The sequence below is a fragment of the Ascaphus truei genome, chromosome 15, assembly GCF_040206685.1.
Source record: "Ascaphus truei isolate aAscTru1 chromosome 15, aAscTru1.hap1, whole genome shotgun sequence".
NCBI classification, from domain to species: Eukaryota; Metazoa; Chordata; class Amphibia; order Anura; family Ascaphidae; genus Ascaphus; species Ascaphus truei.
The window spans coordinates 39,073,996-39,094,390 of record NC_134497.1 but is presented as its reverse complement, the minus strand read 5'-3'; the positions used below and the strand labels follow the sequence as shown (position 1 = coordinate 39,094,390).

The following is a 20,395-nucleotide window of genomic DNA, read 5'->3' as shown; positions in this document are numbered from 1 at the left end:
TGATGTAATCACCAGTAGGGTCCTTTTTAAGTACCCTATAAAAAGATGCGTCATAGAGGTGGTGGGCTTCCTGTTTGTAATCCTTACGATTTTGGAGAACCACACCACCCCCTTTATCCGCCTGTCTAATGATCAGGTCTTCATTATTCTTTAAACACTTCAAAGCTAAGTTTTCTTGGAGACTCAAATTATGTCTAAGGTCTACCGGTTTAAAAGTTTTCACCAGTCTAGAGAAATCATTATGCACCATATTAAAAAATGTATCAATATGATGCCCTTTAGATTGTGCGGGATAAAATTTAGACCTTGTTTTAAAGGTGGTGTGTCTACAAACCAAACCCTCAGTGTTTAAATCTATTGATTCAGGTGTACAATCACTCTCATTCACTACTCGTGGAGTTTCATTCTCGTTCTTAATAAAATGCCTTTTCAGGGTCATATTTCTCACAAATTTATGAAGGTCTGTGTACAGTTGAAAGCCATTAGGACCACTTGACCTAGAGAAATTCAGACCCTTATTGAGTACAGTTTTCTGATCTTTGGTCAGAATCACCGTAGACAGATTAAAAATACCCTTATCTAGGGAGATCCCAGATCGAGGCTTGAATCCCTTCTCTTTGACCCTGGATCCTGCTCTCGTTCCTCGTCTGGTAACGATATTTTTATTTTTGGTTTCCCTGCAGGACTGTTTAATTGTTCCTGTTTCTTCTCCTTCTTTTTCTCTTTCGTTGGGGAAAACCTGCTTCTTAGTAATTCTAAAAAACGGGAGCCTGACGGGGACTCAGTAACTGGTTTATTGTTAGATACTTCCTTAGACTTATACTCTTCTTTTCTTGGTCTGTTTTTAGGGGGTGGAGGTTTCGGATTTTGATCCCTATATTTCTCAGAGTTGTTCTGTCTAGTATTCATACTATGATCAGTATATTTATAGTCATCTCTTCTATCATTAGATCTATTCTGATAGTGATCTTGTCTCCTATAGTTAGACCAACCACGGTGTGTGGGGGGCCCCCTTCTGCCGGAGCCTCTATTACCAGATGAATATTGGTCCCTTCTGGCACCGTGATTGGGAATATAGACTTTATCTATTACTCTACCTCTTTCTCCCTTTTTTGACCAATCCCTTTCTCTCCCATTATCATAATCTGCTTTATCTCTCAGAAATGTATCATGTTTATTTTTGACAATCTCTTCACCTGTACTCTCTAATTTGGCAAGTAGTTCAACTTCAATCTTGGAGCAATCCTTATCAATCACTATAGGCTCCATGATTTTAATCTCTTTCAGTATTTCTTTCTCAATTAGTAAAATGGACTTGGTGCGTTCAAAAATAATTAAACGCATTAAGTCTATGGAACACTCGTCCAAAATCCTGTTCCATTCTTTCATAAAGTGCTCATTTTCTTTCCCAAATGTAGGTGGTTTTTGAACACGTAACCCCCTTGGAATTCTTTTACAATCTATATATTTTTGTAAAGTGGTTTTCTCAAGCCATAGCTTGTTATCCTTTAACAAAAGATCTTCCAGGACCTTAAAATGTCCTTCTATTGACACATCAACCTCCTCCCCTTCTGAATAGTCTTTGGGTTTCTCAGAAAATAAACGATCAAACTGTTCTTGTCGTTTATCTCTGAGATTGAGTAAACCCCACACCATATTGCTAGATGGTCACAGAACAACACTTAAATAAGTGAAAAAATATAGGTGAAGTAATAACCAGTATAAAAGTGCAGCACCTAGAGACAAGTGACAACAATATATAGGAAAAGGTGATAGTGCGCATCAAATTCCATCGGAAAGGGGGAGAGATTCTGCACATACACGTGGGTTCGTAGAGGGATCCTAGCCGTCCATTCCCTCACTTCGGGTAGTACTCTATACCCTCTCTGAACCTCTTCTTCTTCAGGTGTATTCTCCAGCGAGAACAGTTGGTCGTTCTCATCTCGGTCGGGATAACAACACCAGACGGCCATCCTTTGCACTCCCCCTGGTAATATGGTCGTCAGTCCGCGTTGACGATTGTAGAGGTCCCCATGATGCTCCAAGACATATACCCGGTGGCACTCTTCTCGTAAGATGGGGTCTAGGAGCGAATTGGCCAGCGGCAATTCGTTGGTCTCTCTCAAGTAGGCTCGGATTACAGCTTGTACTATATCCGCATTGGTTCCCAAGATGATTGGGTACTTGCACTGGTCTTGGGGCTCCGGGCATACCATGGCCGCTACCTGCATGGGGTGTTTCTTGCCGGTGTTCAGTTGGAGTATTTCCAGCTGAACCCTTACAATCCCGTCGATGGGGTAGTCTTCATTACTTAATACCCTAACCTTCATATGTTCGGCCTGCCTCAGGGGGCAGTGTTGGAGGTGCTGGTCACAGAACTTGCGGTATAATATGGTTACTTGTGACCCTGTGTCCAGTAGGGCCGATGCGTAGATCCCTTCCAGTACAACGGGCACGATGGCCGCAGGGCCCACTTGACTGTAAGCTTCACAGGGTGAGGCGTCATCACTGGGGCCAAAGTCAGAAGGGGCATCCGTGGTTCCAGAATGAGGGAGTTCTGGGTCAGATTCTGCCACGGGTATGCTGCAGACCATTGATCGGGCTGATTTCCCTCTATCGGGAGGGTGTTCCTCTGGATGACCTTCTCTTTCTGGACAGTTACGGAGGACGTGACCCTTCTTACCGCAGTTATCGCATACAACCTGGCGGCTTTCCGGACGACCCGTGGACGGGGAAGGTGGTCGGTCGGGGGGTCGTGGCTTGTACCCCTTGGACGAGGCAGCAGACTCTTCCTTCTTTTCCGTAGAGCCCTTTCCTTTGGAGGCAGAGGGGCTCTTAGGTTTAGCGGTAGAGTAGCATAACATGAGCCTCCTGTATTTTCACTTGCCGCAGCAACTCGGTGAACTTATAGGGGCCCCCGTCCATTATCTTGCTGCGGAGCATGTTGGCTATGGGGTGAGTGGGGCTTGATCCCCGCAGATACTACTTATGGAGCGCTTCATCCATCCCAGAGGCGGGAATCAGCTTACGATTGAGGAGGATTCCCAAGACCAGCTGTAGGCGGTGAATAAAAGCCGACAAGTCCTCTCCCTCCTTCTGATAAAGATGGAAGTACTTCGTCCAGATCGCTCCTTCGTCTTCTGCTAGCCCGTACGCTTCCAACAGGAACGCCACCATTTCCAACGCCGTCAACTCAGGGTGTTGGTCCCTGTGGATGGTCACAATGGTACAGGCGGGAGGCCGAAGACATTCCATGATACGCTGCCGCTTTACAGTGTCAGTGCACGACCATTCCTCTACGACCTTTACTGCATTCTCCCTCCAAAGGTCTATTCCCTCCTCCCCCTGGGGTATTGGAAGTACTCCCGAGAAGGCCTTAAGTTTCCGGTAGCCTTGAGAATGGGAGGCCAGGGTGAAGGCTTCTATGAATTGAGGTAGCGTCACCCCCATTATGGAACCTTCGTTCGTTACCCTCTCTCTGGTATGCCTGGGGTGTACCTCGCGGGGTACGGGGTCGGGTGGAGAGGGCGGACTGTCAGCCCAACTATTGGCTTCCGTGAGGGCGCTTGGGGTAAAGGAGACTTTGGGTTGGGGACGGTCAACTCGGTTTGGGGTACTTGACACGGGTGCAAGTGATGTCCAAGTACTGGTGGACGGTTCGTCTGGATCTTGAGGGGCTCTTAGTGAAAACATTTCCCTTATTACTGGTAAGTCCGAGTATATAAGGGGGTATGCTTCTAGCGGGCACTCGGGGGCTACTAGAGTGTTCGGGGCCGCTTCTGGGCATATGTCCCGCCCCACGGTGAATAGTAGGGCACTCCAATGACAAGTAGAGTCGAACACCCTGCCACGGTACCATATTTTATCTGGCCCTAAGAGCTTTCTCAGTGAGTCCCGGATGTCAGTTTCTGCCACTAACGCCGGGACGTTCCCTACGGCAACAACGTGTTTAGGTGGTTCACGGACGGTGGTAGCCCACGCGTGGACCTCTTGACGTGAGGGAATTACCATGTTGCTGATCTTTGGTGATACTGTTTTGAATAGGGCACCCCAGGTCTGAGCTCTCAGCAGCGCCTCCAAATGTAACGGGTTTCCCCCCCCCAATCGCAGATTATACTGTGGGAGCGGAGAAACCTGCAACGTTACCATATGTGTGTGGTGCGGTACCTGTTGGCTCACAGGAGGGCTGAGCTTCCTAACCTAGGGCCTGTCCCTACAGCACTCAGCTAGGATGACTCAGGGCTATCTGGGGCCTAGGGGATCGCTGGCCTAGTGCAGAGAGTCACTGACTCCTGCACCCTACCTCCTTCCCCCAGCTGCTCCGGTCACCAACTGCCTGTCTGCAAAACCCCACGAAATGTATCTCTTTGGTCGCAAGCAGAGCTCCTGCAGCCCTATTGGCTCCCTGGCGTCATGGGGCCGCTCCAGAGGCTCATGGGACTTGAAGTCCCATTACAGAGCCCTCCTCTCATTGGTGGCATCTCGCGCGCTTATCCTGCGCATGCGCGACCTTCCCCGTCTTCTCCCCACGCTGAAATGTCCTCTGCGCATGTGTGCGCAATCGCCTATGGCGGCGCCCTGCACCGGGACCCGACAGGGCCCTAGCAACGCGTACGACCGCGTCCTTGCCAACCGGCCCCTTCCAGGAGTCGCGCTATCCGCGCATACACCCCCGCATCTCCCCACAAGCGGCTACTACCTCCCTACTGCCTCGGTGAGTGTCGCGAGGGGGGGCCCATCACCACAGCGGGGGACCTGGTTACATATATATTGTATGTATGGGTATTGTTTTTCATATACTTTTGTTTATTAATTTGATAATACAACATAACTAATTTATGATACTTTATAATTAATAATTAACATGTGCAAAATTATTAGTTAATATTAATGTAAATATATTATTTTTTTTAAAGTTTTTCCTTTTTCTTGCAATCATCTTCTGCAGTTTGCTTTGCGTGTGGGCCCAAGTGTCATAGGTTTGGGACTGGTTCAGGCAACCTTTGACACTGGGAGATATGCACATAATATATGGTTACAGTATTGGTTATAGGAATTATAACTACAACATTGTATATCTCTGGTAATGAACGTTCTTTCCCTAGGGGGACGTTTATGTGTATGTATATGCTTGTGTGTGTACTACCGGAGTGTTACCGTTAATAAAGTTTTGTTGTTCAAATGTACACACTCTGACGCGCTGATGTCACGCATCGTGCGTCAGCGGGAGGATCACCCGGTAGACATGGGGTTGGTGGCATCAGCGCGTCTAGAGAGTACAAAGTACGGTCTCTTTTTTCCTTGATAAAGAGCCTTTGGGCTTGAAACATGTTGGTTTGGGCTCTTAGCCTTTGCTCCATGATCCAATACATTTAGCATTTTACTACTTTTAGGACATGCACCTCTCTGTTCACCACGCATGGTTAGTGCTCCGTTTTTGCTCTTTCCTTGTTGCCTACAGACCACTTCAGCATAATGGGGAACACACATTTTATTACAACCAACAGCATGAAAATATAAAACATTATTAAGAAAAACTTTTAAAAAAAGAAATAAAAACTATAAGAATGATACAAATACCTGCATTTAAATAGTTATAACTTTTTTTTATCCTTTTAAAATGCTCGTTTTATGCACCATAAACTAGTGACTTTTCATTGTGATTTAGCGTCAAACAGATATATGTGTGCACTTATATGTGAGCATCTTAGTTGCTGATTATCCCTAAACATGCCTGGCTTTAGAGATGGGTTTCTCCCCTGTGTGTGTCCTCTTGTGTGTGTTCAGGTTGGATAACTGACTAAATCCCTTACCACATTCCCCACATACATGTGGTCTCTCCCCTGTGTGTGTCCTCTTGTGTCTGATCAGGTGGGATAATGGACTAAATCCCTTCCCACATTCCCCACATACATGCGGTCTCTCCCGTGTGTGTGTCCTCTTGTGTTTGTTCAGGCTAGATAAGTCACTAAATCCCTTCCCACATTCCCCACATGCATGCGGTCTCTCCACTGTATGTGTCCTCATGTGCGTGTTCAGCCTGGATAACACACTAAATCCCTTCCCACATTCCCCACATACATGCGGTCTCTCCCCTGTGTGTGTCCTCATGTGTGTATTCAGGCTGGATAACACACTAAATCCCTTCCCACATTCCCCACATGCATGCAGTTTCTCCCCTGTGTGTGTCCTGATGTGTGTGTTCAGGCTGGATAACACACTAAATCCCTTCCCACATTCCCCACATACATGCGGTCTCTCCCCTGTGTGTGTCCTGATGTGTGTGTTCAGGTGGGATAAGTCACTAAATCCCTTCCCACATTCCCCACATACATGCGGTCTCTCCCCTGTGTGTGTCCTGATGTGTGTGTTCAGGTGGGATAACCGACTAAATTCCTTCCCACATTCCCCACATACATGCAGTCTCTCCCCTGTATGTGTCCGCTTGTGTATGTTCAGGTTGGATAACAAACTAAATCCCTTCCCACATTCCCCACATACATGTGGTCTCTCCCCTGTGTGTGTCCTTTTGTGTTTGTTCAGGCTGGATAAGTCACCAAATCCCTTTCCACATTCCCCACATACATGAGGTCTCTCCATTGTGTGTATCCTCATGTGTGTGTTCAGCCTGGATAACACACTAAATCCCTTCCCACATTCCCCACAAACATGCGGTCTCTCCCCTGTGTGTGTCCTCTTGTGTATGTTCAGGTGGGTTAACTGACTAAATCCCTTCCCACATTCCCCACATACATGCGGTCTCTCCCCTGTGTGTCCCGTCTGGTGTCTGATCAGGTGGGATAACGAACTAAATCTCTTCCCACATTCTCCACATACATGTGGTCTCTCCCGTCTGTGTGTCCTCTTGTGTTTGTTCAGGCTGGATAAGTCACTAAATCCCTTTCGACATTCCCCACATACATGCGGTCTCTCCACTGTGTGTGTCCTCATGTGTGTGTTCAGCCTGGATAACACACTAAATCCGTTCCCACATTCCCCACATACATGCGGTCTCTCCCCTGTGTGTGTCCTCATGTGTGTGTTCAGGCTGGATAACACACTAAATCCCTTCCCACATTCCCCACATACATGTGGTCTCTCCCCTGTGTGTGTCCTCATGTGTGTGTTCAGGTTGCATAACACACTAAATCCCTTCCTACATTCCCCACATACATGCGGTCTCTCCCCTGTATGTGTCCGCTTGTGTGTGTTCAGGTTAGATAACACACTAAATCCCTTCCCACATTCCCCACATACATGCAGTCTCTCCCCGGTCTGTGTCCTCTTCTGTAGGTTCTGGTCTGATAAACAAGTCAGACTCTTCCCACTTTCTCCAAGATCTTTTCCTGTGGCATCTGCTAATATATATCTTTTGGAATGAGAAGCAGTTACATTGTTTATTAATTGCCTTGACTGGTTGAAAGATGCATTTTCTGTCATATTCATTGGAATGTTGCAAGATTGTTCTGTTCTCATCTTTTCCATATACTCAGCTGGGTGTTTGAACTTCAGATGTTTGAGGAGGTAATCCTGACTGCTAAAAGCAACCTTGCAGTGTTGGCATGGGTGGATTATTGGTGCTTGTCTTTGTACTAGACGAGACAAAAAAGTCACTGTTACACAAACTGTCTTACAAAAGGCCATGAAGGAGAGGTAAGTTAGCATATCACAAAAAGTTGAGGATGAAAGTAAACTGTAGATGTACAGTGTAAAAATGAAGGGTTTAGCACAACATGTGCAGCATTAGGGCCGGAGAGTATATGTAGTGGATCACACATTTAAAGTGGATCATAATATTTAACGATTTAAAAGGAAATCTCACTAGCTGCAAAACACCAATTAAAGTGGCAGAAATCTTTTCAAATCCTTTAATAAATAATAAGTAATAAATAATAAATAATAAATAATAATAATAATTTAATAAATAATTGATAAATAGTAAGCCGATAGTTTCAGTTGTGACAGTTGTACAAGGAATACAATACGTCTCATTAGAAGCTCACACATCAGTCACCGGGTGTTCCCGTTACCGCACCATGTACCAGGTCTCTAATAGTTATAGGATGACCCAACTTTCTGCAAAATCTCCATAGTTAAATCAAGAACCAAATGCCCAATTATTGTATTTGACATCACAGATGTTATTCAGATTTAATTAAGATATACCAATATCATCCAGTGAATTCCAGAACTGTGTTAATTTTTTAATACAATTGTTTAAAGGTTTTTTTTTTTTTAGGGAACAAGGAGTCTGTACTTGTGTTACTGATTCTCCCCCATACAAACATTGCGTTTCATTAAACTCTATGACATAGATAGATAGATATCATAGTGTTTAATAAAATGCAATGTTTATACACACACACACACACACACACACACACACACACACACACACAGATGGGGACAATGCAAACACAAGAAAGATGCACAATCATGGAATGTGATTCCCTCCCTTTAAGGTGACATCCCAGCGCCCAAAAAAGGGGATTCATCACATGGTACATCCACCAACTCCCTTCATTACCTTAGCGGTTAGCCACTGAGGTAATGAAGAGGTGTTATTAATGTATTTATTTATTACTGGGTTACCATTTATCACCAATGTGGATATCTGCCCCCCCCCCTCCATTATTGAGGGCGCCTAGTTATCCAGTGATAATCAATGGTTTTATGTATAAAATTTATTTAGAATGTTCTTTTTTTGTTTTGTTTTAAACGTGTATACTGTATAGAACGTGTATATATTTTTTGTTAATGTTTAAAACCACATTTGTTTAATAGGGATATTGGACATTAGTCTAGAAGGGGGCGGAGGTAGATGATTGCGGAATTTGCCCCGGGGAGGGTGGTGGTGAGCGGGGTTAACCCATTAATTACCGTAGCGACTAGAATGGCAATGCTTCACTGGCCACTAACAGGGTTAGGTAATGTTTTAATTTAAATAAAGTATTAACCCGTTTGGTGCCTGTGGCATGAAACAGGCTATTGTTATTTTGATCATAGGTTTCTGTAATAATATACATTACAGAAGCCTACAGTATGATAGAAATATTAACACAATGCGGTATAAAACACATTATTAACGGTAATTCCCATATCACGAGATTGGCCCAAATATCACACCCAGTAAATTATTACCACAACCTTGATATATACCACATTAAAATTGCAGTAATAACACCCGTTAGTTTATTATTTCCCCGGTGCGATATTAGCTCCACTTTAACAGAATTTGATGTATCTGAGCCGTAGTGTTTTGTTTATGCCTGCGGGACAAACCAAGAACTAACCACGCTTTACTAGCCACTAAGGTGGCAAAGGGGGTTAGGTAGTGTAGTGTAATGTGTATATTACCCCTTCGTGGTCAGCTAGTCATGGAAACCGATGTCTAGTTGACCCGTGGACTACTAAGGGGTTAATATGTACTGTAATGTATTTTAATAACTATTTTATCATCATCTATTCTACGTTGATTTAGCTTATCTTGCCTATGTAAATAATGGGCAGTATATTGGCCATTATATACATAGGAACGACAGGGCTAACACCAGCCTGAAGTAGGTGATATAATACTTGCGGTATTTCTGCCGTTCATCCCGTTCCAATAAATATCGGAACTTGATGTATGGCAGTTTTTACTTGAAAATGCAGTATTATGCCTGTTTTAATCAGATCCAATGCTTTTAACTGGTCCGATAACAAGTGCTTTATTTTTGGCGCTGCAACGCAGATTTCTTGCACGATAATAATAAGGCGCTTTTTTTATGGGCGGTAATACGGCATTTTTGGTTTCCGCAGCTTGATGTATCCGGCCCTTTGACTCAAGTCATGTTTAGTGATATTAAGTTCTAGTTGACACGTAATGGTGTATGCAGATCTATCAATATTTGCAATTTAACATCAGTAATAAGACAACAGAGATGTATAATCCACATAACACACATATTCCTGATTACCTGGTGCTGGCGTGTTACTTTTCCACAGCGTGCCCACTTGATACCAAGATCTTTCCCATATTCATCTCCATACCAGACCAGGAGCCCTGTGTGTGGGGGGAGGTCTGTGCAGGTTCTGTAGTAGATTTTCCTGTGGTACTGCAACGCCACAAGGTTCTGTTCTTCCTCGTTTCTCGCACAATTTACAAACCTAAAATTGGGACAGTTAGTGAGGTCTCAAAGTAATGTCTATTTTATAAAGGAAGAGCTGAAAAGGGATAATAATAATGTGACTTGTCTTTTTTATTCTTCTCTATAGTTTGTGAGGTGAACAGAAGTTAATGGAGAGCAATGTATATACGATGGCTCACTTGTATGTACCCACAGTTTGAAAGGAATGGGAGCCACAGGCCACACCAGTGACTACTTTCTTATTATTAAAAAAAAAAAAACCTGTTGTAAGACCATAAACTTTAGAAAGGCAGATTTTAATAAACTGAGGTCTAATCTACAAGTAATACACTGGGATGATGTTTTTGCAGGGAAAAATGTAGAAAATAAATGGGCAGTCTAAGATAATAGCACAGGCTGGAAAAAAACTTATGCATGCTTGCTAATGCAAGAAGCCTGACAGATTGAGGAACCAACCAGGAGAGGGGCAGTACTGGATTTGGCAATATCAAACAAGGTAGAAGTAATGGCAAATATTCAAGTCCTGGAAAATTTGGGTAACAGTGATCATAACATGGTCTCATTCCAAATAAATGATCAAAAAACAGATTACTAGGGTTCAACAAAGACCTTAAACTTTAGAAAAGCATATTTTAATAAACTGAGGACTAATCTACAAGTAATACATTGGGGTGATGTTTTTGCAGGTAAAAATGTAGAAGATAAATGGGCAGTCGTTAAAACATTGTTAGAAAAGCACACTTATCAGTGTATACCCTTGGGTTATAAGTATAAAAGAAATAAGTCAAAACCAATGTGGCTAAATACAGTAAACAGGTAGGGAAGGAAATGGACAAGAAGAGGAAGGCGTTTAGATTCTTTAAGTCAGAAGGGACGGAGGCATCGTATCAGAATTATAAGGAATGTAACAAAAATTGCAAAAGGGCAATAAAATTAGCAAAAATGGATAATGAAAAAAGGATTGCAATAGAAAGTAAGATCAACCCTAAAAAATTCTTTAAGTGACTCTACTCAAACCACCCCCAGTTGCCTCTTCTTCCTCAATTTCACCTCAGGACTTTGCTGACTATTTCAAGGGAAAGGTGGATTCCATTCGTCAGAACATCCCCTCTGTTTCCTCCTCCCATCCTACACTGCTTCCTAACTCTCCTCCTTCCTTCCTTGACTCTTTTTCCGCTGTCAGAGGAGGATGTATCTCTACTGATCTCCTCTTCTCCCTCTACCACTTGCCCTCTTGACCCCATTCCCTCTCATCTCCTAAAACATCTTGTTCCTGCTATAACCCTTACGCGCTCACAGACATATTTAACACCTCTCTATTCTGGTACCTTTCCCTCCTCCTTCAAACATGCAACCATTATACCATTACTCAAAAACAGCAAGCTTGACTCTACCTGTCTTTCTAACTATCGACCTGTCTCCCTCCTGCCTTTTGCCTCTAAACGCCTTGAACACCTTGTATTCTCTCGCTTGCTCCACTTTCCCAACACCCATTCTCTCCTAGACCCTCTACAATCTGGCTTCCGCACTGCTCATTCGACTGAAACAGCCCTCACTAAAATAACTAATGACCTCCATGCTGCCAAAGACAGAGGTCATTACACTCTGCTCATATTACTCAACCTCTCTGCAGCATTTGACACCGTGGACCACCCTCTTTTCCTTCACATTCTCCATACTCTTGGTATTCGTAACAAAGCTCTATCCTGGATCTCCTCTTATCTCTCCCATCGTACTTTCAGTATCTTCTGTGGGGGTGCCGCAGGGTTCTGTCCTGGGACCTCTTCTCTTTTCTCTGTACACACTTTCTCTAGGTGTCCTAATCACATCCCTTGGGTTTAAATATCACCTCTATGCTGACAACACACAAATGTACTTTTCAACCCCTGACCTTACACCTGCTGTACAGACCAAACTTTCGGAATGCTTCTCAGCGATACCATCCTGGATGGCCCTCCGCCGACAAACTTAACATGACAAAAGCAGAGCTCCTCATTCTTCCTCCCAAACCTGGCCTTTCTACCTCCTTCCACATTACTGTTGGAAGTACCATCATTCACCCAGTAGCCTAAGCACGCTGCCTAGGGCTCACACTCAACTCCTCTCTCACATTCTCCTCTCACATTCAAAACGTCTCTAAAACCTGACGCTTTTTCCTCCGCAATATAACAAAGATACGCCCTTTCCTCTGTTGCTCGACTGCTAAAACTCTGACTCAGGCCCTCATTCTCTCCCATCTCGACTACTGTAACCTCCTGCTGTCCGGCCTTCCTGCCTCTTACCTGTCTCCCCTACAATCTATCCTAAATGCTGCTGCCAGAATCACTCTACTCTTTCCTAAATCTGTCTCAGCATCTCCCCTGCTGAAACCGCTCTCCTGGCTTTCTATCAAATCCAGTATCACACATTCAATTCTCCTCCTCACTTTTAAAGCTTTACACTCTTCTGCCCCTCCTTACATCTCATCCCTAATTTCTCGCTATGCACCATCCCGACTCTTGTGTTCTGCTCAAGGATGTCTTCTCTCCACCCCCTTTGTATCTAAAGCCCTCTCCCGCCTTAAACCCTTCTCACTGACTGCCCCACACCTCTGGAATGCCCTTCCCCTCAATACCCGACTAGCACCCTCTCTATCCACCTTTAAGACTCACCTTAAGACACACTTGCTTAAAGAAGCATATGAGTAACACCGTAGATATTACTAGACACATGATACATAAAGTTTGCCCCCCCTGCAGAAGCACTTGCCAAAATGCCCTCCTACTGTCTCTGTACGTTCCTCCTACATCCAATTATTGTAAGCTCCTCGGAGCAGGGACTCCTCTACCTAAATGTTACGTTTATGTCTGAAGCACTTATTCCCATGACCTGTTATTTATATGAGTACCATGTCTATTACTACTGTGAAACAATATGTACATTAATGGCGCTATACAAATAAAGATAAACCCAAGTGATTTAGAAAGGTGCTAAAACACAGTATAGTGATAAAATAAAAATAATCAGTGACTTGTAAGGTGAGTAAGAAAAATTCTCAACCTTCACAGGGAATTTGTACAAGTTCCCTCATAGGCAGTAATGGATATCCAGAATGTGAAGGGAGCGATTTTCAGGAACACCCCAAAACAGCAAGGAGAGACCATGGTATTGATATTCTCCTGAGGAAGCTGACGTTTTGATCAGCGAAACGCGTAGAGCTTGTACACCGCATGCAGCCGCTCCTGGTTTAGAGGCAAAGGTGAAGAGTCTCTTGTGCCGCCCTACCATCCGTTTTTGCCCTCCGCCCTACCGGAAGTTGTCCGTCCTTGACGGATGTGACGTCAGACGCCGTCCACCGCGATCGGACCGAGGGAGTTCCAAATCGAAAGGCCAGACTACCATCTCTCCTGATGCGAACCACATCGCCTCAAAAGATACCTTTATGTGTCCATAATTGATGTACATATTGTGAGTACATTTCATATGCTTTTATCTATATAAATGTTTTGCCTATTGGTCCATACCATGGTCACTCCTTGCTGTTTTACATGAACACAACCCTGAGTGAGAGTGCTCCTGAAAATCCTCCAAGCCTGCTTTCCTGTTAAACGCTGACTCTTCACTTACCTGTTGTAAGTAGGAAATCCACTTGAGCCAAGATCTTATCTGCTTCACTATTGTGTGATTTAATTCACTATTGTTGTGTTTTTCTTTTTGGGGTGTTCCTGAAAATCGTTCCCTTCACATTCTGGATATCCGCTATACAAATAAAGACATACAATACATCTTTTTATGCCTCGGACATGGTCAGACCGTGCTGCTGCTCGGCACCTAGCCCCTGCAGCCGCAATTAGAGCGGCTTTAGCAGGGGCTCGCGCGCATGCGTCCACACGCTTGGGGAAGCGTGTGTCTGACGGAGGTTTCAGATTTTCCTGCTTGCCGGAGCGCAGGGCCGATCACGTGAGCGGTTCGCCCAATGAGGTCGAACCAGCTCCGTGACGTCACTGGCCCGCCCCCTGATGGCGCGCAGTGTAAGGCCAGGGAAAGCACCGCTTTCCTTGAGCCTCAGCCCGGACAAACCCACTATGTCCCAGGCCTTAGAAAGGAAAGGTATACAGGGATATACCAGATAAGTATACATGGGAAGGATGTTGATCCAGGGATTAATCCGATTGCCAATTCTTGGAGTCAGGAAGGAATTTATTTTTCCCCTTATGAGATATCATTGGATGATATGACACTGGAGTTTTTTTGTTTGCCTTCCTCTGGATCAATAAGTATAGATATAGGATAAAGTATCTGTTGTCTAAATTAAGCATAGATTGAACTTGATGGACGTACGTCTTTTTTCAACCTCATCTACTATGTTACTATGTAACTATGTAATTAAAAAGTCACTGGCATGATGACACAAGTGACACAAAGGTGAGTTTTCTTCCGGTGGAACTAAACAGAAACAGAAAGTGGGGTTGATGTAACAAGGTGATGTAGCAGGAATGTGTTCCATTAGCAACCGGAGCGTATAACATGCCCTGGTCTGATTTGGAAACTGGACTATAGAAAAAGCCTTGCGCCACAGTCTAATGAGGTAATGTCGGTTTGGGCTTGAGTGAGAGTGGCACAGAGAGAGAGTGAGAGAAAAAGTCACACAGAGAGAGAGAGAGTGACAGAGAGAGAGAGAGGCAGAGAGAGAGTGACACAGAGAGAGAGTCAGGAGGTGAATGACGGTGGATGGGCAGGTGACCGACGGTGTACACTCACTCACACTCTCACTCATACACACACTCTCTCCCTCACACACACACACTCTCTCTCCTTTTCCCTCACACACACACTCTCCCCCCCTCACACACACTCTCCCCCCCTCACACACACACTCTCCCCCCTCACACACACACTCTCCCCCCCTCACACACACTCTCCCCCCCTCACACACACTCTCCCCCCCTCACACACACACACTCTCCCCCCCTCACACACACACTCTCTCCCTCACACACACACACTCTCTCTCCCCCCCATCACACACACACTCACTCTCTCTCCCCCTCACACAAATCGGGAGCCTGGGAGAGGGGGGGGGGGGAAATCGGGAGCCTGGGAGGGGGGGGGGAAATCGGGAGCCTGGGAGGGGGGGGGGGGGAAATCGGGAGCCTGGGAGGGGGGGGGGGAAATCAGGAGCCTGGGAGGGGGGGGGGGGGGGGGGGAAATCGGGAGCCTGGGAGGGGGGGGGGGGGAAATCGGGAGCCTGGGAGGGGGGGGGGAAATCGGGAGCCTGGGAGGGGCGGGGGGGGAAATCGGGAGCCTGGGAGGGGTGGGGGGAAATCGGGAGCCTGGAAGGGGGGGAGGGGAAATCGGCTCGCTCCTGGCGAGTGGGCGACTGGGTATGTTGACCACTGTATATATGATATATATACACATATATACACACACGCGTAGAGCTATACATGTTTTATTGTGCATTTATCTTAATGCTTTTATATGCTACATCTATTTATGGATCAAATGTTTGGCTCCAGAGAACATTAGATAGTTCAATAGTCATTGTGTTACAAACGCTCAGTTACTGCTGTGGACATTGGCGTCTGACGTCATAGCCACGTGATCGCGGTAGTCAGACGGGGAATTCCAACACCGGGAATTCCACACTCCTGGAGCAGCACCCGAAGGAGCAGAGCGATACAACACTGCAGGAGTTAAGAACTCCAGGCACAGAGGATTCCAAGCAGAGAGGGAGCCAGCTGATCTGTACACTGCCTGTCTGTGAGGTGACACACACCCACACTGCCTGTCTGTGAGGTGACACACACCCACACTGCCTCATTTTATCAGCTATGTTGTAAGTTGACAATTTGCTATTTCTATATAAAGTTGACATTTCATTCTTCACTATTGTGGCCCTTTTTTCATTCTCTTTAGTACCAAGAAAATTGGGACTAGGCGCAGAAAAAAAGAGAAAGGGGGAGGGGAAAAAAAGACAGAGTAGTATGTCTAAATAAGCGTCACATATAAATGGTGAAAGATACTTACAATTAGATGGTGAAAATGAGCCTTTATCCACATTAATGGGATCTGTAACTCTGCTGAGATGGGATCGGATATTCTCTTTTCCACACTTGCTTCTTTATTGTAGAATCCCCTCCAAGTTCTGTAACCTCTTGAATGGATTTATTCTCAAGAGGTTACAGAGCCTCTGGAGGGGATTCTACAATAAAGAAGCAAGTGTGGAAAAGAGAATATACGATCCCATCTCAGCAGAGGACAAGACAGAGTTCCAGATCCAATTAATGTGTGTAGCTGGGTCCCCCTACAACCTCCGGGCTGTGCGAGAGGGGGGGGGGGCAGCTCCGTGGAAGATTGCGGCTGTGTGCGGGTGCCGTCAAGGGGGCTATCAGGTTGCCGGAGCTCAACGGATATACCTAATAGAGGGCTCCGCCATCTTTAGTCTGTCGCGCATGTGCATTGAAGCCGCGCATGCACAGCGCAAGATAGTACACAGGCTCATAGAGAAGGCCTAGGAAGGGGACTACAAGTCCCAGCAGCCTCTGAGGCTGCTTGACATGTGTTGCAGGAGGACAAATAGGGCTCCTGGAAATGCGGAGGAGAGAGATAGATACATTTGGCGCGCGGAGGGACCACGCTAGTCGGGACCAGGACAGAGAGGGTTAAGGTAATATCCAGGGAGCAGTGCTCCCCTGGACTAGGCCAGATTCCTTTCCCCCCCAGGTCCAAAATAGATTCCCCGACTCACTGAAGATGGCGTATGCTGCAGGGAATGGCCTTAGATAGGGACCCTTCCCCAGTAGTGTGTCAATGAGAGACATATGCCGCAGGACATTATCTCTGAAGGTGAAGTGCGGCCTGCAGCCTGTGAGCAGAGCAAGGGCACCTTAACAGAGACTATTTTAAAAGGGGTACAATCCAGCTGGAGGCCCCTTCAGAGGCATCCGCCTACGGGTCAACACAGTAGAGGAGCCGGAAGATTGCGGTGCAGAACCACGTTGCGGATCCACAGGGTTCTCTACTGGCTGACCTGGTCTGGACTGAGACAAGGGAGGTATTATCCACGTGCACCAACAGGCCCCAACACACAAAAGCAAGAGCTATCCCACACATGCTCTTTGGGGAGGGTCTAGTTTGTGGACTGTAACAGGGGACTTATCCCTGTTCAGGTAATGTGCCTCTAATCCAGCAGTGTGGTGGTTAACTGCTGGTAGTCAATTAACAAAACACCACCTGCCTGATTAGATGGCTTAGAAAGCCTGTCTTTTGAAACAGGAAGAGAAAACTCCTTAGCTGTGACTGAGAGCTGAACTTGGGAGAGAGAGCAGAGATTGTCTTTGACTCTCACAACAGTCTTGAGCCCTGCCAGAAGAAACAGCAGAGCTGCTTACAAGACACAGGGAAAACTTCTAAACCTGTATGCTGACCAACCCTGGAGACAAGGGAGCTGAAGCAGGAACAGTGAAGATTTTCCCTCCAAACCACAAGGAACAGATAAGACTTTCATTCTTAAAAGACTGCTTATATCTGCTTATTGCATGCTATGTGTTTGGGGCTGCGAGAACTGCTTGACTAAGGGAGATGTGAATTATTGCATAGAGTTTCACTAGAAATACACCCAAGTCAATAGAAGCTTTGTTCCCCCCCGTGTTTGGATGAATTTCCTGATGAAAAGGAAAAGGCACAATAAAGCCTTATTATAATTTCACATTATAAACGACTCCAAGTGTGTACCTCTGTGAACGTCCGTCTACATGGACACTAAGGGGTTAAGGGCCCAGGCACTCCAGTATTTTGTGGGTTTCAACCGGGAGGTGTTATTGTGTGGGTGCGGCCTTGCATGGCCGTGTTATGCTGGTGGGGGTATTATATGTGCTTAGTAAATACTGTTATAATATACCTGCATGTAATTACTGTGTATATTGGTTCCGGTGAGGGGCTCTTCCCACTACGCTTGAATCCCTCGCCGGTGGAGGCGCTGCACCGAGACGATAATTATACCCCAGGCTCCCAGTGGCGGAGGTACAGACCTCCTGGTAGCCAAACAGGAGACAGCAGCACTGGTAGTCTCTTTATCCAGGGTGTACAAGGGCTACATGTGGATAAAGGCTCATTTTCACCATCTAATTGTGAGTGTATCTCTCACCATTTATATGTGACGCTTATTTAGACGTACTACTCTGTCTTTTTCCCCCCTCCCCCCTTTCTCTTTTTTCTGCACCTAGGTCATTCTTCCACATTTCTCACTTCTCGGCGTTTGTGGGGTTGTGGACCTTGTTGGCTGCATTTATTAAGGAAAGGCTTTATAGGTAAAACCTCCCTAAAGTGTGAATTGTTTATTATTGCACTGTGGTTATTTACAGATTGATATATTTTTTCATTGTAGCGCTTAAAGTTATATACATATATATATATATATATATATATATATATATATATATATATATATATATATATATATATATATATATATATATATATATACACACATACACGGTGTTCGACAAAATCAGTCGCCCGGGGCGACTCGAAATTGCCCCTTGGCGATTGGCCCAAGCAGCGCACGTGCTGCTGTTTAAATTCCCCCGCTCGTGCTGAATTTCCCCCGCTCGCGCTGAAGGAGAAAAAAAAAAACAAAAAAGTCTGAGGCGAGTTCATATTGCTGCAGGAGATTACCCCACCTCCGGCTCGCTGAGCAGCGCTTTTCCTCCTCCCCCGTCGTGCCCGTCAGTCATGGCAGCCAGAGAGCACCTCTGTATACCCCCAATGTCCCCCCACAGGCCCCCTCATGGCCCCCGCATGTCCACAGCCAGTCCCCCGCATGTCTCCTCTGCAGGCCCCCGCATGTCCCCCCGAATGTCTCCTCTGCAGGCCCCCGCATGTCCCCCCGCATATTCCACCCATGTCCCCCCGCAGGCCCCCACATGTCCCCCCCCACGCAGGCCCCCGTATGTCCCACCCATGTCCCCCCCCCGCGCAGGCCCCCGCATGTCCCACCCATGTCCCCCCCGCGCAGGTCCCCGCATGTCCCACCCATGTCCCCCCGCGCAGGGCCCCGCATGTTCCACCCATGTCCACCCGCAGGCCCCCGCATGTCGTCCCCCCGCATGTCGTCCCCGCATGTCCAACCCATGTCCCCCCCGCATGCCCCTACATTCCCCCCCCCCCCCGCAGGCCCCCACATTTCCCCCCCGCAGGTCCCCACATGTCCCATAACTCCCGGAGGCCCCCACATTTCCCACCCCCCCGCAGGCCCCACATTTCCCACCCCCCCACAGGCCCCCACATGTCCCCCCTGCAGGCCCCCACATGTCCCCCCCGCAGGCCCCCACATGTCCTCCCCCGCAGGCCCCCACATGTCCCCCCCCGCAGGCCCCCACATGTCCCCCCCTGCAGGCCCCCACATTTCCCCCCACAGCAGGTCCCCACATATCCCCCCGCAGGCCCCCACATCTCCCCCACATGTCCCCCCCCGCAGGCCCCCACATGTCCATCCCCCCTGCAGGCCCCCACATGTCGTCGTCCCCCGCAGGCCCCCACATGTCGTCGTCCCCCGCAGGCCCCCACATGTCGTCCCCCCCGCAGGCCCCCACGTCCCCCCCCGCAGGCCCCCACGTCGCCCCCCCCCGCAGGCCCCCACGTCGTCGTCCCCCCCGCAGGCCCCCACATGTCGTCGTCCCCGCAGGCCCCCACATGTCGTCGTCCCCCGCAGGCCCCCACATGTCCCCCCCCCCGCAGGCCCCGACATATCGTCCCCCCCGCAGGCCCCCACATGTCCCCCCCGCAGGCACCCACATATCTCTGATGGTGAGTGGGACTCCCGGCGCCGGTTCCGCTCTCGAGCAGCTCCGTTTCTTGGAGAGAGGGAGAGAGAGATGACTGAGTGACTCTCTCTCTATCTCTGCTACTCTCTCTCACTCTCTCTCTCTCTGTGTGTGTTCTCTGTGTGTGTGTTCTCTGTGTGTGTGTTCTCTGTGCTTGTGTGTTCTCTGTGCGTGTGTGTTCTCTGTGCGTGTGTGTTCTCTGTGCGTGTGTGTTCTCTGTGCGTGTGTGTTCTCTGTGCGTGTGTGTTCTCTGTGCGTGTGTGTTCTCTGTGCGTGTGTGTTCTCTGTGCGTGTGTGTTCTCTCTCTGTGTGCGTGTGTGTTCTCTCTCTGTGTGCGTGTGTTCTCTCTCTGTGTGCGTGTGTTCTCTCTCTCTGTGCGTGTGTGTTCTCTCTCTCTGTGCGTGTGTGTTCTCTCTCTCTCTCTGTGCGTGTGTGTTCTCTCTCTCTCTCTGTGCGTGT

The 20,395-nt window shown here is 47.1% G+C and overlaps 2 protein-coding genes across 3 annotated transcripts in view; both read right to left on the bottom strand.

Moving 5' to 3' along the window:
- LOC142466844 (uncharacterized) overlaps positions 1–7,278 on the bottom strand; it is a 57,532-nt gene extending 50,254 nt beyond the window's left edge. Inside the window, exon 1 of the mRNA XM_075572359.1 lies at positions 7,258–7,278. The gene's annotated coding sequence lies outside the window, so the exon portion shown is untranslated. The remainder of the gene's footprint in view (positions 1–7,257) is intronic.
- The window catches only part of LOC142466841 (uncharacterized), a 755,003-nt gene continuing 739,532 nt past the window's right edge, over positions 4,925–20,395 (bottom strand). For both annotated transcript variants that reach the window (XM_075572348.1, XM_075572347.1), the window contains exons 2-3: positions 9,960–10,149; positions 4,925–7,592 (exon numbers count right to left, since the gene is read on the bottom strand). In XM_075572348.1, coding sequence (XP_075428463.1) covers positions 5,725–7,485 — 1,761 coding nt within the window. In that variant the 5' untranslated portion in view covers positions 7,486–7,592; positions 9,960–10,149 and the 3' untranslated portion in view covers positions 4,925–5,724. The remainder of the gene's footprint in view (positions 7,593–9,959; positions 10,150–20,395) is intronic.